Source organism: Colossoma macropomum, unplaced genomic scaffold (genome assembly GCF_904425465.1).
Source record: "Colossoma macropomum unplaced genomic scaffold, Colossoma_macropomum, whole genome shotgun sequence".
Classification (NCBI taxonomy): domain Eukaryota; kingdom Metazoa; phylum Chordata; class Actinopteri; order Characiformes; family Serrasalmidae; genus Colossoma; species Colossoma macropomum.
The window spans coordinates 14,639,997-14,657,072 of record NW_023494804.1 but is presented as its reverse complement, the minus strand read 5'-3'; the positions used below and the strand labels follow the sequence as shown (position 1 = coordinate 14,657,072).

The 17,076-nt window shown below is 42.4% G+C and overlaps 1 protein-coding gene across 1 annotated transcript in view; it reads left to right on the top strand.

Annotated features, from left to right (window-relative positions):
• The window catches only part of setd1ba (SET domain containing 1B, histone lysine methyltransferase a), a 33,601-nt gene that overhangs the window by 4,116 nt on the left and 12,409 nt on the right, over window positions 1-17,076 (top strand). Inside the window, 7 exon segments of the mRNA XM_036594992.1 lie at window positions 1,068-1,186; window positions 4,422-4,624; window positions 5,802-6,380; window positions 6,382-6,679; window positions 13,061-13,825; window positions 15,423-15,602; window positions 15,696-15,789. Coding sequence (XP_036450885.1) covers window positions 1,068-1,186; window positions 4,422-4,624; window positions 5,802-6,380; window positions 6,382-6,679; window positions 13,061-13,825; window positions 15,423-15,602; window positions 15,696-15,789 — 2,238 coding nt within the window.

Genomic DNA, 17,076 nt, shown 5'->3' with positions numbered 1-17,076 from the left:
TCCAGAATTTCTTGAAATACGGTTTTAGCCTTTATTACAGGTAATAAAGCTGTTTATTTCTCCTGTAAGGTCACTTTTTTGGATAAACAGTGTTTCACTCCGACAGTGACATCATACACGAATTCACACTGTAAAATGTGTTCAGGCCTTTTTCAGGTGTATTAAACATTATATACAAAATATTTGTAATATTTGCAAATTCCATGCAACTAAAATTTCTGCAGTTTGAATCCAGTGTCTGACTGCACCTGCTGTGCGTAAGTTCAGACGTAGGCTGGTTGTAACGTGTTTACTAAGTTCAGGTTTGTCATCACTAAATCTGATCGAGCTGCACCACAAACTAGTTTAACACTGAGTTTAGTAGTTAGTAAATATTTACACCCCCTCAGCAGGTGTTCGTTTTAGAGAAACCATCAGAAACGACACAGAGAGCACAAAAAGACCAAATACAACATTTTTGTTTAACTAAGCTTAAATCTCTAAACGCTATATGCTGTGATTTTCCTCTCAGCTCTAATCATCGCCCTGGTTTAAACTCTGAGCATGAAGCTAAACACCCAAAGCTTCAGCTCAGAGAGGCTCAGCAGCTGCACAAACGGCTAAACTCAGGCTGCTGTTGTGTCGCTCAGCCAGAAACCGGCATTTAAAAAGCTGCGTATTTGGTTTCTTAGGGAAATGTTAAAGAATGATCATAGTTCATTAGTTTATTCAGCTGAACTTGTACACATTGTTCCCTTCTAGGCTGGGTGTTCAGTCAGAGCAGCTGCCGTTGCATTTCCATGACAGCGGGTTTACTGATCAGTTCTGAACATGTTATCATCATGTTAAAGTGATGTACACATTAGTTAGTTGTTACTTGTTCAGACACAACTTACGGATTTCAACCGACAGTTTAAACTAACTAGTGTAACTGAGGACTCAGTAAAGACTTCACACGCAGACTTTAGTATAAACTTATGTAAAGCCGGTGCAGCTCAGTCCAGGTGGTTCAGTCATTGATCATTGTGATCAATGAGCCATGATCATTAATCCTCAGCTGTTATTGATCTTCACACTTACCTGTGCAGGGGAGAACCGGCTGCGGTATTTCGAGCGCCTGGTTAACGGCAGCTTCACGCCGCTCACGCTGCCGGTGGGCGAGGAGCCGTGCGAGGTGTCTCCGCGCAGCCTGGCCGAAGCTCTACTGGTGAGATACGAGCAAGTGAATGTTTTTATCTGGCGTGCTGTACACTCTTAAAAAGATGGTTCTTTAGTGAATATATCTGAAAAAAAAATGTGAATGAATGTGACAGAGTTCTATATAGCACCCAAAAGGATTCTTCTGTTTTTAAAAGCTTGACATCGCAACAGTAGAAGAACCCTTTTTGGTGCTATATAGAACCCATTCAGCACATTCTCCATCTATCTGAAGAACCGTTTTACCTTGCAAAGAACCCTTTAATAATGCTTGTTCATGCTTCTATATAGAACCGGTTTCTTTACTAAAGAACCCTCGAAGAACCATCCTTTTAAGAATGTCGAACAGGTGCTCTGCCTGCAGTGCAGGTTAAACTGTTAGCACTTGTTCACTGGCAGAGTTTGATGTAAGTGTTTGTGAAGAGCAGAAAAAGCACCATCAGAGACTACATGATTCCACGTTTCCTCTCCTGATGGCGATGCTGGAACCTCAAGTACTACCTGATATTTATTTTTATTTACTTATTCATTTTTAAACTACTACTGTTCATTTTTAAGGTGAAGTTTTCTATGAGTGACGCCATAGAAGAACCACTATTGCTTCCCTTAAAAACCAAAGACCCTTCACTAAAACTTTCTTTCCAGTTGAAGTCCTCTTCCTAGAACTTTTAGAGGTTCGAAGTAAGAAATGTAGAAATATGGACCTTCTAAGGAGAACCACTGCCAAAGAACCATCCTCTGAAAGGTTTTTTAGGCAGCCAGTTGCCCAAAGAACCTAGTTTTAGCACCTTTATTTTATGGAGAGTGATTTTAATTGTTTAATTGAAATCAGTTTGAACGTGTTCCTCCCTGCTCCACAGGACGAACTGCATGGCCGTCACAGATCAGACGAATCTGACGGTCCTGCAGATGTTTTTGAAGAGTTCAGAGATGCTTCTGCTCTTCAGCGCATGCATTACACTGTCGTTCTGCGTCTCTCCTCTGTTAGTGTTCACTGTCCACTCAGATCACCCTAATCTAACCTTGACTCATACACGTGCGACAGCTGTGATCCTGTAACGTAAACAAACGTTTAACAACTTGTTAAACTTTTGGTGCTGGATTGCAGCAAACAAGGCATGCCCTCTCTAACAAGGCCATGCCCCTCTAAACCCCGCCCCCAAATTCCTAGTGTTTGTTATTTAACATCCAGAGTGCAATCAATGATGATAATTCTTAAATCCTTACACTGACTACCGGTCTGTTCCAGAACAGACTTTAAGGTGCTGTTACTGCTCTATAAATGTCTTAATGGTGCAGGAGCAGCGTATTTATCTGATCTGCTACAGCGATATGAGCCGAGCAGAACTCTCAGATCATTAGGAACTAGTCAGTTAGTCCTGCTGAAGGTGAAGACTAAACATGGAGAAGCAGCGTTTAGCTGCTATGCTGCTCTTAAATGGACTCAGAGAGCATTAGAAGAGCCCAACAAAGGACACTTTTAAATCAGCCTGAAAATGTTCCTTTTAGAGCAGCTTTCAGCTCAGTTTAAACACTGTTAGCTCTACTGCACTTCTCTCTTCTAACAACACTCTATTATCCTCATTTCAGCTTTAATCTGATTTTTAATTTAATGATTCATTTCTTATTATTTTAAATCTGTTGTTTGAATTATTTGTAAAGCACTTTGAATGACAGCAGTGTATAAAAGGTGCTAGATAAATAAACTTGCCTTGCTTAATAATAATACTAACAGTACTGCTACTAATAATAATGCATGAAACTAATATAGCGCTTTTGAAGAGCCCAAACAATTACAATACACTCTTGAAATATATGTGTTAAAAACCAACACATTCTATCTCTAACAAACATGTCGGCGTGTTCAGGTGGAGACTACACGTTTTGTGTTACTTTTAATATTTAAAACAATATAACGCAAAGTGTTAATGAGTAACACACTTACTTGTGTTGTTATTTAACACATCACTTTTTACGGTGTAGTAATAGAACACAGAACACTAGAAGCCGACAGCAGAGAAGAACGCAGGGTCCGGTTATAGTGGTTATGGCTCGGTGGTGAGCTGTAATCTGCCTTTTTGAGATTTATCTTAAATGTGGAGAGAAAATTAGACAATAACACAAACCCAACAAGCTAGCTATCGTAGCTAACAGAGCTGTTTATCTGTACTGTGTGTAATGTGTTCTACGGGCAGCTTTTTAGCCGTGCTAACTTACACCGCGTCCATGTGCTAAAGACAGGCTAGTTATCCGTCAGGCAATGTTAACAAGCGCACTGGCGCCCCTTCTGTGAGCTCTGCCTTTGGGGTGTTGGATGGGTTTATAAACTTCACTCTTCTTCTTCTTCTTTCCCACCCTTGGAAGTCTAGAGCTGCTTTTCCACTGCAGGGTATCATCTCGACTCATTACTTCTTCATTAGACAAATCTGGTACCTGGTACTATAGTTGGTATCACATCTGTCGAGGTTCCAAGCGAGCTGAGCTGATAAAAAAGGGGACATAAAACGCAGAGTGCTGATTGGTCGGAGAGAATTGCTAAACACATATGCTAACGCTAGCTACCAGGTTAGCGTAGCCTCTTGCATCATTTTTGAGCACCAGAATCGTTTCTGGTGTCTGAAGTCTGATGTTGTTTTTTTTCTCCAAACTCTCATGTTTTTCTCGACAGTCTTTTGTCTCGCTGCCTCTTCTGAACAGAATTTGTCTCCTTCACGTTTCATGTGACCAGCTACATTGAGGGGTCGCTATATCTGCAGTTGAAAACGGATTAGCTGGTAGCAGAGTGGGAGCTGTACCATGTGATGGAAAAGCAACTCAAGTTCTCCACATTTAGCCCAACATTTTGATGAACGTTGTTAAAAACACTGCACACTAACAGAGGAGAAAATGAAAGGACACTGTGATTAGGGCAATATGGCGATATTTATCATTACTGTGATAAGGTGTCACAGTGTGTTTTATCTCAGTACATCATTTACATCATCAGTTCTTTAAGAACACAAAGTAACAGGAGCACTTGATTAATTCAGAGAATTATTGATTAGATAAAGCAGGTTTTGGATAGGTAGAAATAATAGGTGGCTTTCTAAGGGAGAATGACATAAAATCACTACTTATTCAATATTATTTGTATTTATTCCATTATTGGTGCTTTTCTAAGCCAGTAAACTGTTCTTGCCCAGATAAACAGCTTTTTGATATTATTTTTATAGCATGTATATGTGTGTGTGTGTGTGTGTGTGTAGGCGTGTGAGCCCTTGCGGAGGCTCTCTGAGGGCAGTTCCTCGGCGGTGGGGGGACCCGTAACGCCGGGCAGCACCAGCACGCCCCTGAGTCTGGACACAGCGTACTCCAGCCTGAGGCAGGACACACCCCAGTCTCAGGGAACACCCCACACCCCGCGCCCCGCTGGAACACCGTTCTCTCAGGACTCCACCTACTCCAGCAGGTACCACAGCGGGTCGCTCTGCTCACTCTCTGATCACTCTGACACACTGTAGGATCACAGCTGGTGATCACACTGTGAAACTAGATGTTTAAAGCTGCACTGTGTAAGATTTAGTTGTTAAAACTGAAAGAAGTGTTGTTACTGAGTGAGGAAAATAAAAACACGCTAAGATATGGTGAGTGTGCGCTGCTGTGCTTCGCCCACGTCGTACATCTTTACATATTAACGTCACACACACAGACTCAAAAAGAAGACATGATGACAGTAGTGGATAATTCACTTACATCCTCAGAAGACGCATCCTTCAAGTTTAGACTGAGTTCTCTTTAAATTTTCTTTAAATTATCAGATTCATCCGCTCGGGAAAGAAACACAACTCACTACAAATGTTGTTGCAGTTACACATTTCCACCAGAGAGAGCTATAAATGCAGCTTTAACTAGTAGTGGGTTGAAATGTATGGGACGCACAGATCAGACAAATGGCTCGAGAAATTAGATGAAACTGAAGTTGCAGGGTCTAAAATTTTATTTGGGGGAATATGTGTATATTGGGGGGAAAAAAATGTTCTTGTTAAAAAGAAAAGTGACACCCTAGAGTACTACCACATCGTTAACCTACAAAAATAAGTTAACGAATTTACTTAAATATCTAAAATGGATATATATATTTATATGTATGTTACATATATATTTTGTTCAAATTGCCCAATTTTAAATTAATTGATTACCTTAACAGAATGTTTTAAGCATACAGCAAGAACAGATGTCTATGGGTGGGCGCACACTGTCTATGGGTGGGCGATATGGCAGTATGTTTTTATTATCATGATAAATTTAACCACAAAATACATTATATTTATGACTGATTTAGATTCAAGTTTGGAGCAGCCAGTGTGTAAGTAACGGCATAAACTGCAGACTAAGACGAAGCTGATTGGATGGCAGCCCATCAAATTTTATTACATTATTTTATTCCTTTTGCAGGTTTTCACAGGCTTTTTAAAGTGTAGTGTTGCGGTTTTGCTGGTGTGTTTTGTCTGTTCCAGCTTTTTCACAAGCCTCAGAAAAACTTTGTATCGTATTTCACATCGAATATCCTGAATATTCCTTTGAGTATTGAGTTGTTATGTTGCTGCTGTATCGTCCACTTTAATACTGTCCCGTCCTCCTGGCAGGCAGGGCACTCCAGCGTTCCAGCCAAACCGCGCCGAGGGGTCAGGGGGGTACAAGTCCAGACGGCACGAGACCAAATTTCAGGACGCTTATAACCGCAGACCGGAGAGGCACTACGTTCACGGAGTGGGTGGGGCTTATCGCGGCAATGCGGAGCAGCAAAGCAGCTTTAAACAGCACCAGCCACCTGAACCGCCTTCACCTGCATTTTCTAACACACCCCCTCCACCAGTCACGCCAAGCTTCAAACCCGCCACCTTCCAGCCCTACCAGCCCCCCTTACCCCCAGTGTACCCCCACACAGAACCCCCCGTATACCCCCCTCAGCCCCCACAGAGAGAGCTGGACTACAGGCGGCCGCCGCAGGCTCCGTTACCCACACCCCCTGACTACATGACGGTCAGGGAGCGCCCCGAGACCCCGCCCATACCCGAGCCGCCCCCGGAGCCAACCACACCGCCCTCCGCCTGCACCCCGCCCGCAGGCACGCCTGAAACGTGCCCCTCCCCCGCCCCGGAGGCAGAGCGGAACAGCCTGGACTCCAGAATTGAGATGCTGCTGAAGGAGAAGCGGACAAAGCTGCCGTTTCCTGAGCGATCGCGGCGATTCGGACGGAGAGGTGCGGATGGAAGGAAGCCCCATCTCCTCCTCCTCGTCTCAGCTTTCCCCTATTCCCCCCTGCCCGCCCCAGCGTCCCTCACGGCCACCCAGCACTGGCTTGGAGGACATCAGCCCCACCCCGCTGCCCGACTCTGACGATGACGAGCCCATTGCCGGCACCGCCAAGCTGATGCTCCACCCCCAGAGCACATCACCGCAAAACGCACATGGCCAGAGCATGACAGGGGGGCCACGGACCCCCACTGAAAAACCAGACTCGGTAAGTGCCTCTGATCTTCCACCTAAAGAACAAACTAAGAGTAAAATTTCTAAACCAGTTCAACACCTCATGAAGGCAGAGCTCACAGTAGGGGGTACCAGTGCGCTCGTTAACATTGTATGACGGACAACAAGCCTGTCGTTAGTATGTGGCGTAAGTTAGCACAACTGAAAAGTTGCCTGTAGATCACATTACATACAGTAACAATAAATAGCTCTGTTAGCTAACAGTAGTGTTTCGCTAGCTAGTTTTGTGTGTTATTGATTACACTATGATTGATTTCACTAAAGAGTCAGACTGGAGGAGTTTGAGGGCGGTGTCAGGTTGTTCCCAGATGTGTATTCTTGTTTTGAGATCACACTTGAACTGCAAGACTATGTTGTTTGATACGTGATGTTAGTTGGTGGGGTATATGCTTCCATTATTTGTTAGCTGTGGTAGCCTATTAGTTGCAGTGCTAACTAAAAACTAAAAAGCCTCAAACACCAAACATGTCTTGACTGCATTTGGGGGTGGGGGGTGAATTAGGGGAATGTTATGTTGAACTGAGTTCTTGCTGGTACTAGTGTGGCCAGAATAACAGAAACAGCGTTACTTTGTAGAGTTTCTCTAACAGGTTCCTTTTTTCTGAAAACGTAGATGATAGACAACACAGAGGAGCATGTGTAGGGGGGATGGGGTGGGGGGGTGCGGTGAGTTTGGATCTGACCACACGTGTTCAGTGCAGAGCGCTAAGCGAGGGGCCCCTGCGTTGGTTCAGCCGGCGCTGCAGGAAGTTGTGAAATCTGCTGTTAGAAATATTCCAGTTTTAAAACCTTCTACAAACTCTCTGATCACTGATCTCTCATCACAGACAGCTCACAGCACCGCTGACTTTAATATTAGCAACATCACTGCTCTGTTCTTAGAGACACAGCATTCATATTTGATAATACACTCACTTTCAATTGTTTATTATTATTATTATTATTATTATTATTTAATTTCTTTTTATGCACGAAGTATTTAACATGTTTAGGGACTGAAAGTGTGAAAACATTTTTTTTATACAAAACATTCTATGATGTTAAAACGATGACAGCACACTGTCAGATCTTAAATCTGCTTAATGTACCATCACAGTTGGAATAAAACCCTATATCTCTAAAACGGTAACTTTACATGAGAAGGAAAACATTCTGTACTAAAAGAGATTAAAAGAAGAAGAAAAATGATAGAACTGCGGACCCAAGGTTTTGTTCCAGCAGCAAGTAAAAAAGTTGTCGCAGTGAAACCTCCAAAAATTGTAACTATACAGGAAAAGGAAAAAAAATCTACACTTATAGTTAATATTTTGGACCCTTCTTGAATATTTTGGACCATTTTCATGATTTTTGAACACAATGTAAAGAGTTTTTTCAGTGCAAAAAAAGCAGAAATGACTGTGTGTGTGTGTGTGTGTGTGTATATGTGTATATATATATATATATATATATATATATATATATATATATATATATATACACAGCTCTCCAGACATCACATGGCTTTATGGATTTGCTAGATTCAATCAGCAGCTCCTGATTTAACATAATGAACTGTTCATTAGATAAAGTAATCATTTTTATGATAAGTACAATTATTATTGGAGCAGGGCAGGAAGCAAACACAGTGACACAGAAATTCACTATTTACTGTATGAATGTTATTAAACACTTACTGTAGCTGTGCTGTAGTGTTATTATAGATGTGTAGCTGTGCTGTAGTGTTATTGCAGGTCTGTAGCTGTGCTGTAGTGTTATTATAGGTCTGTAGCTGTGCTGTAGGGGTATTATAGATGTGTAGCTGTGCTGTAGTGTTATTATAGGTCTGTAGCTGTGCTGTCGGGGTATTATAGATGTGTAGCTGTGCTGTAGTGTTATTAATGGTCTGTAGTTGTGCTGTAGTGTTATAGGTCTGTAGCTATGCTGTAGTATTATTATAAGTCTGTAGCTGTGCTGTAGTGTTGTTACAGGTCTGTAGTTGTGCTGTAGTGTTATTGCAGGTCTGTAGCTGTGCTGTAGTGTTATTATAGATGTGTAGCTGTGCTGTAGTGTTATTATAGGTCTGTAGCTGTGCTGTAATGTTATTATAGGTCTGTTGCTGTGCTGTTGTGTTATTGTTACTGGCCTGTTGCTGTGCAATAGTGGTGAATTTCTGTGTTTCCTCATTTAAATCACACGCTCTTCAGTGTTGAATGAAATGAAAACAGAAGCTGAAGTGCTGAGGTTTTCCTCCTTTCCCCAGAGACACACATCTCCACACCACATGCCCTCCACTCACTACAGTCAGAGTTTATTCATCCACCAGCACACTGTAAAGTTCATATTTACTGATGCTAGTTTAAAGGGGAATTCTACTCATTATCCAAAATTTCTACAAAATTAGATACAACCCGAAAATGTAAATAAAAACAAAATGCAATGATGTCCCAATCATTTTAACCCTATATTTAATTGAAAATAGTACATATCATATGTTAAAACTGAGAAATTGTATTGTTTTTTGAAAGATAGATGCTCATTTTGAATTTGATACCAACAACACATTCCAAAAAAGTTGGGACAGTGGAAAGAAAAGGCTGGTAAAGTTGTGTAATGCTTAAAAAAAACACCTGTTGGTTAATTGGCAACAGGTCAGTAAATTGATATAAAAAGAGCATCCCAGAAAGACTGAGTCTTTCAGAAGTAAAGATGAGGAGGAGCTCACCACTCTGTGAAAGCCTGTACGAGCGAATAGTGCAACAATTCAAGAATAACATTTCTCAACATAAAATAGCAAAGAACTTTTGCTTTTCATCTTCTACGGTACATAATAACAAAAGAGAATCTGGAGAAAACTGAAGACAAGGCCAAAGACCAGTATTTGCTGGCCATGATCTTTGGGGCCTCAGGTGGCACTGCATTAAAAACAGATATGGTTCTGAAGTGGAAATCACTGCAAGGGCTCAGTAACACTTCTGAAAGACACTGTCTGTGAACAGTTCGTCGCTGCATCAATAAATGCAAGTTAAAACTCTAAAACGCAAAGAAGAAACTGTATATAAACAGGATCCAGAAATGCTGCCACCTTCTCTGGGCCCAAGCTCATTTAAAATGGACTGAGTGGAAGTGGAAAAGTGTCCTGTGGTCCGACGAAACAAAATTTGAAAGTCTTTTTGGAAATTATGGACACTGTGTCCTCTGGGCTGAAGACCACTCAGCTTGTTATCAGCATACAGTTCAAAAGCCAGTATTCCTGATGGTATGAAGTTGCATTAGTGCACATGGCATAAGTGGCATGCACATCTGTGAAGGCACCATTAATGCTGAACGATATTTACATGTTTTGGCAACATATGCTGCCATACTGATGACTTTATCAGGGAAGGCCTTGCTTATTTCAGCAAGACAATGCTAAACCACTTTCTGCGTGTATTACAGCAGCATTGCTCCATATTAACAGTCCGGGTGCTAAACTGGCCTGAAAGCATTTTGCGCATTATGAAATGAAAAATACGACAAATGAGCCCCCAAACTGTTGAGCAGCTGAAATCCTATATCAAACAAGAATGGGAAAACATTTCACTTTTTCAAAATTACAGCAGTCGGTCTCCACAGTTCCTAAACGCTTACAGTGTTGTTAGAAGAAGAGGTGATGAAACACAGTGGTAAACATGCCACCGTCCCAACTTTTTTGGAACATGTCGTTGGCATCAAATTCAAAATGGGCATATATTTTCAAAACCCATAAAATTTCTCAATATCAACATTTGATATAATGTCTTTGTAGTATTTTCCTTTAAAAATATGGTTTACATGATTTGCATATCATTGCAGTGTATTTTTATTTACATTCTGCACAGCGTCCCAAATTTTTTGGAAATGGGGTTGTAGTTGTTTTTTAATTGGAGTAGTTGTTATGTACTGGTTAATGAAGGCTAGGCTGTACTGGAGTAATTACAGGTCTGTAGCTGTGCTGTGTTATTACAGGTCTGTATCTGTGCTGTGTTATTACAGGTCTGTAGCTGTGCTGTAGTATTACATGTCTGTAGCTGTGCTGTAGGGTTATTACAGGTCTGTAGCTGTGCTGTAGGGTTATTACAGGTCTGTTGCTGTGCTGCAAGGTTATTACAGGTCTGTTGCTGTGCTGCAAGGTTATTACAGGTCTGTAGCTATGCTGACGTGTTAATATAGGTCTGTAACTGTTGTAATGTTATTATAGGTCTGTAACTGGGTTGTAATGTTATTATAGGTCTGTAACTGGGTTGTAATGTTATTATAGGTCTGTAGCTGTGCTGTAGGGTTATTATAGGTCTGCTCTTCAGTGCTGAATGAATTGAAAACAAGCTGAAGTGCTGAGGTTTTCCTCCTCTCCCCAGAGACACACACCTCCACACCACATGCCCTCCACTCACTACAGTCAGAGTTTATTCATCCACCAGCACACTGTAAAGTTCATATTTACTGATTCTTGTTTAAAGGGGAATTCTACTCATTATCCAAAATTTCTACATAATTAAATAGTTAAGATGTAAACAGAGTAGTTCAAAGTACTTTGGTGTGAAATGCTTCATTCTAAAGAAACTTACCGAGTCAGATTTGTTCACAGTGGTGGTGAAAGGACCAGACATCCACCTCTAAAAGCTCCCTCACAGAAAGTTATTACATGAAATGGTTATGAATTCACTGCCTGATGTCTGAGACACTGTTTTGTGATAGTTTAGAGAACATAAAATCCATAAATGGTGGAGGGATTCATGCGGGGTGCTGTGAGGCAAAATAGTCCCCAAAGAAAACTTACTATTTCAGATTTTCCGCTTTTTTCCATCAACATTTAATATTTAAATTCTCCTGTAATATTTACCTCTTGGTGTATTGGTTTGTCTCATAACAGAAAAACAAGATACAGCAGGAAACACATTAACAGTTGCTACAGTCAAAATAATAAAACACAGGTGCACCTAAAGGGCAATTCAAGCAAAGTCTTAAAATTCCTCCATAATTCAGTGTATGAGATGTAAACAGAGTGTGGTGTGAAATCGTTCAGATTTCTTTACAGTGGTGCTGATAGGAACCAGGAGTCGCCATGACTACAACACAAATATAGACATTTTATCTACTATCCAAAACCACCAGTGAACCTAAACATGTCTTCTGAGTTTTATATGGAATGTTAACGATGAGAAAATACTGGAAAATTGTAAAATAGTGTCTCAGACATCAGGCAGTGAATTCATAACCATTTTATGTGATAACTTTCTGTAAGGGAGCTTTTAGAGGTGGATGCCTGGATCCTATCACCACCACTGTGAACAATTCTGACTCAGTGAGTTTCTCTAGAACAGAGCATTTCACATCAAACCACTCTGAACGACTCTGTTTACATCATTTAATTATTTAACTTTAAAAGGTTTGGTGGAGTTCTCCTTTAAAGTGGCAGTATAATCAGTACAGTCTGTTTGTAACTGAACTGCACGTGAGCTGCATTCTGATTGGCTAACCTCTGAAAACTTTCACTTCCTCTTTCGCGCTTCGCAACAGAAAACAATGAAAAGTTGGCAGACCGAGACCTTAACGCCTCACTTCCTGCTTCTGCACAGCCGGACTGGCCGCATTTCACCTCCCACTGACCAAACCTGCACCTATAAGCCTGTGCAAAAGTTTGTGCACCCCCAGTCAGATTGCTCTGAGTGAAAGTTGGCACCACATTTGCAGAGGACAAACAGATGAGTGGCACATTTCTGCAGACTTTAATGTGCAGTTATGGTTTATTTACTGAATCAAACACTTTGGGAGAAAAATTAAACATAAAAAGTAGAATCTGCATTCATTTTGGCACCCTTCCAGTCAGTGCCTCCCAATGTTTATTGTGGTCAGTCAGCGGTCTTTCTGTTATTGTTTTGGGATTCACAGTTATTACATAGTCACCTAATCGCAATTATTTGAGATGATTGCCGTTATTTAAGCTGACTTGCAATCATTGGGTGCGTTTGGTTAAGGCAAAAAATGTAAATAATAGTAAATATTCCAATAAACACAAGTAAATGCATTAATTGAGACATCATGATAGACAAATGTTTGCTCCACACCTGCTCCTCAATATACTCCACATCTGCGCCTCAATATACTCCACACTTGCTCCTAAATTTACTCCTTACCTGCTGTTCAATTTACTCCTTACCTGCTCCTCAATTTACTCCATGCCTGCTTTTTAATATAGTACACATCTGCTTCTAAATTTACTCCACACCTGCTCTTAAATATACTCCACACCTGCTCCCTAAGTTCCTGCTCATAACTTTACTCCACACCTGCTCCTCAATATACTCCACACCTGCTTCAATGTTTACTAACCTTCACTCATGTTTACACTTTCTTTCAGGGCGGCCAGTCATCGGGGGAGGATATGGAAATCTCTGATGATGAGATGCCAGGCACCCCGATCTCCGGCAGCGACTGTGCGAAGGGCATCGTGGTGAACTCTGCCGTGTCCCCATTGGCTCCGCAGGCCATGGGCATCCCGCCCCCTGGGTTCCCCCCTCTGCCCCACCACCCTCAGGCTGGGTACGCCCTGCCCCCCCACCATTTACCCCCCCACTCCACCGTCCCAGCTCCGCCCCCTCCTCACCTGACGGCCCACCCGCTGCTGCACCCGCTCCACCCTTATCCGCCAGGCATGGTGCACATGGTGCCGGTGGACCTGATGAGCTGCCTGCCACAGTGGGGCAGCGTCCACATGTCTTTCCAGATGCAGACGCAGATGCTGAGCCGGATGGCGCAGAGCCAGCGCCCGTACCCGTACCCCCACTACCTGAGCAGTGCCACCGCTGCAGGCGCCACCGCCGGGGCCATGCAGTTTGGGGGTCCGTACCCGCATCTATCTCTGGTGGGTGCCCCCTCGGGCACGGTGGGGCATGGCCAGCACTGGCCTTTACCAAGCATGCCCAAGTTTAACCCTACTGTGCCCCCGCCCGGGTACGAGACGCAGAAGGAGGACCCCCATAAAGCCACGGTGGATGGGGTCCTGATGGTAATTGTCAAAGAGCTGAAGGCCATCATGAAGCGAGACCTCAACCGCAAGATGGTGGAGGTGGTGGCCTTCAGGGCTTTTGATGAATGGTGGGAGAAGAAGGAACGTTCGGCTAAGGTGAGGATGTTTTGTTTGGAAATAAACATTTTTTACATATATGAACTCATTTTTTGCCTTGAATTTTAAAAGGCAATTAAAATGCTTTTTGCTTTAAAACTGTTGTAGAAATAAAGTAGGTGTTTCCAATAAAGAGGCCTGTAAGTGGAAGCATAAGGTAGATGTTTCTAGGTGGGGGAAGTTAAGGCTAAAATATGCACTATATGACCAAAAGTATGTAGACACCTGACACACCTGTATGAGCTTGTTGGACATTGGGAGTTGGTTGGTGTGTGTGTTTGTGGAATTTGTGCCCATTCAGTCAACAGAGCATTTGTGAGGTCAGACCCTGATGTTGTATGAAAAGCTCCAATTCATTCCAAAGGTGTTCAGTGGGGTTGAGGTCAGGGCTCTGTGCGGGCCACTGGAGTTTATCCACACCAAACTGGTCAACCATGTCTTTATGGAGCTGCTTTGTGCACAGGGGCTCAGTCATGCTGGAACGGGAAAGGGTCTTCCCCAGATTGCTGACACAAAGCTGGAAGCATATAACTGTGTAAAATGTCTTTGTGTGCTGTAGCATTAACATCACCCTTCACTGGAACTAAGGAGCCCAAACCTTAAAAACAGCCCCAGCCCTTCATCCCTCCTCCACCAAACTTTACTGTTGGCACTATTCATTCTGGTAGGTAGTGTTCTACTGGCATCCACCAAACCCAGATTTATCTATCTGACTGACAGATGGTGAAGCGTGATTCATCACTCCAAAGAACAGTCCCATGGTGGCGTGCTTTACACCACTCCAGCCAGTGCTTGGCATTGCACATAGTGATCTTAGGTTTGTGTGCAGCTGCTCGACTATGGAAACCATTTCATGAAGCTCCTGATGCACAGTTCTTGTGCTTGTGCTGATGCTGCTTCTGTAGTGAGTGAGTCGGCGGTCCCACTCTTTTTTTTTTTAATTTTTACCCGATTTTCTCCCCAATTTAGTCGTCTCCAATTCCACCTGCTAGTTAGGACTCCCCCAATCACATGATGCTATCAACGCTAGGAGGGTGAAGGCTAACACAGGCTTCCTCCGAGAACTGTGAAGCCAACCACCGTTTCTTTTCGAACTGCCGCTCATGCAACGTCATTGGACAGCCAAACGTGCTCGGAGGAAAGCGCCAACCGCCAGATCTGTTACGTCAGCTAACAGACGCCTGCGCTGACTAGCATCGCGCTGAGTCCCACTCTGTGAGTTTGTGTGGTCTGGTGCTTCGTGGCTAAGCTGTTGTTGCTCCCAGAAACCTCTATTTTATAATAATAGCACTTAGTTGGCTGGGGCAGATTTAGCAGGAAATAAAATTTACAAACTGACTTGTGGCAAAGGATCCATCCTATGACATTTCCATGTTTAAAGTCACTGAGCTCTTCAGTGCAACCCATTCTACTGCCAGTGTTTGTCTATGGAGACTGCAAGGCTTTGCTTGATTTTATACACCTGTTAGCAATGGATGTGGCTGAAACACCTGAACTCCATAATTAGGACTTTTGACCATATAGTGTAAATTTCAAAAGAAAAACTGTATGAATTTTGAATGACATAGTAAAGTAACAATGTAAATTTGATCACCAGGCTACCTCCACCCCTGTGAAGCCCGGCGAGGGTAAAGAGGAGGAGAAGGAGCGAGCGAAGCCGAAGGAGACGTTATCGTCCAGTCTGCTGGAGAACTGGAGTAAAGGCGAAGGTCTGGGCTACGAGGGCATGGGCCTGGGCATCGGGCTGCGCGGCGCCATCCGCCTGCCTTCCTTCAAGGTACCAGCCTTCAGCTCTGAGTCTGAGTCACTGTGTGCTTTACAGATAAATAACTGATGATGATGATGATGATAATGATGATGTTGTTTTCAGGTGAAGCGGAAAGAGCCTCCTGACCCCACCTCCACTGCAGAGAACAAACGAGCACGACCATCCACTCCTGTAGATGATGAGCTGGAAGATGAAGGTCAGATTGAGCCTCTTCATCATCTTCCTGTTAGAAGTCTTTATAACTTTGTTCAGACTGAACATGACCGACACCAGCAGATTTTGCATAAGCATATTCAGTGTTTGCTCTGTATATATTCTGCAGTGGTGGCCCAGGACTTAAAGATTATTGCCGCCGCTGCTTCAGAATTTTTTGATGTGTTATAAAGTCTAGGGTTAGAATTATAAAACGCTGCAGAAGGCTTTTAATTTAAAATGGACGGATTCAGGAAGTCTTGCTATGGAGCTCTGTGTCTGTGCACCCTTAGAGAGGGAAAGAGCGATAAAGCAGGGATTGCACTACACGACTATTTCCCTGTTTTGTCTTGATTCTCAGTATGAGTCTGAGCTGGTCGGCTCTAGTCTGCTGATCTTTCCAGAGCTGAGTTTCAGGCACAGTCAGGTTTATGATCATTTAAAACTCCCACATTGATCACATCTTTACCTCCATGAAACATTTACCTGCTGCTTCTTTACTGTGTCAGTGCAAACCGCAGCAGCAGCTCCACGTCTGTTCATCTGCATCTCCTACTGATGAGAGATCACACGAGTTCCGTTCAACAACTTAAAGGTTGAGTAGTGTATAAACCCCAGTATTATAATCGCCCAAAACATCTGCAGTGAGCAGTCAGACTGTGTGAGACACCCAGACTGTTATAGTCTGTTAGAACTTTAAAAGCCTATAGTCAATCCGAGGCTTAAAGACAGAGAGAGAGAGACAGAGAGAGAGAGAGAAAGAGAGAGAAGTAGAACATTCGCAGTGTAACATTATTCTTACAACTTATTATTATTATTATGTTGTGAAATCATGGTCTAGCTAAGCTAACATTAGTGATTTTAGTGAATCGTTGTACTGGAACTTTAATAAAGTGAAATATTTGCCAGCAGTGTTTATATTGGGAAGGTTACAAATAAGCTTCATTTGTTGATATGTTGGTCAGAGAAACAGGCTTGGTTCTTCTGCAGTTCCAGAATTTATTTTGTTGTTAGTGTTTTTATGAACAAATAAAATACATACAGTCCAGATACAGTTTTCATTCACCTGTCGAGATAAATTAGCTTCAATAAAATAACGGCTAGCAGTATTAAATAAGCGTAGATGCTTACAACACCCTCATACTGAGATGTGAAATATTTTTATTAGATTTTGCAGACCAAGAGATCAAATATTCATTATTTTTTTTTGATCAGATGTTTATTAGTATTTATTTTTCTGAGCAAATAAACAGCTTTAAGTATGACTCATGTGTGCTAAGATTTTTTCACA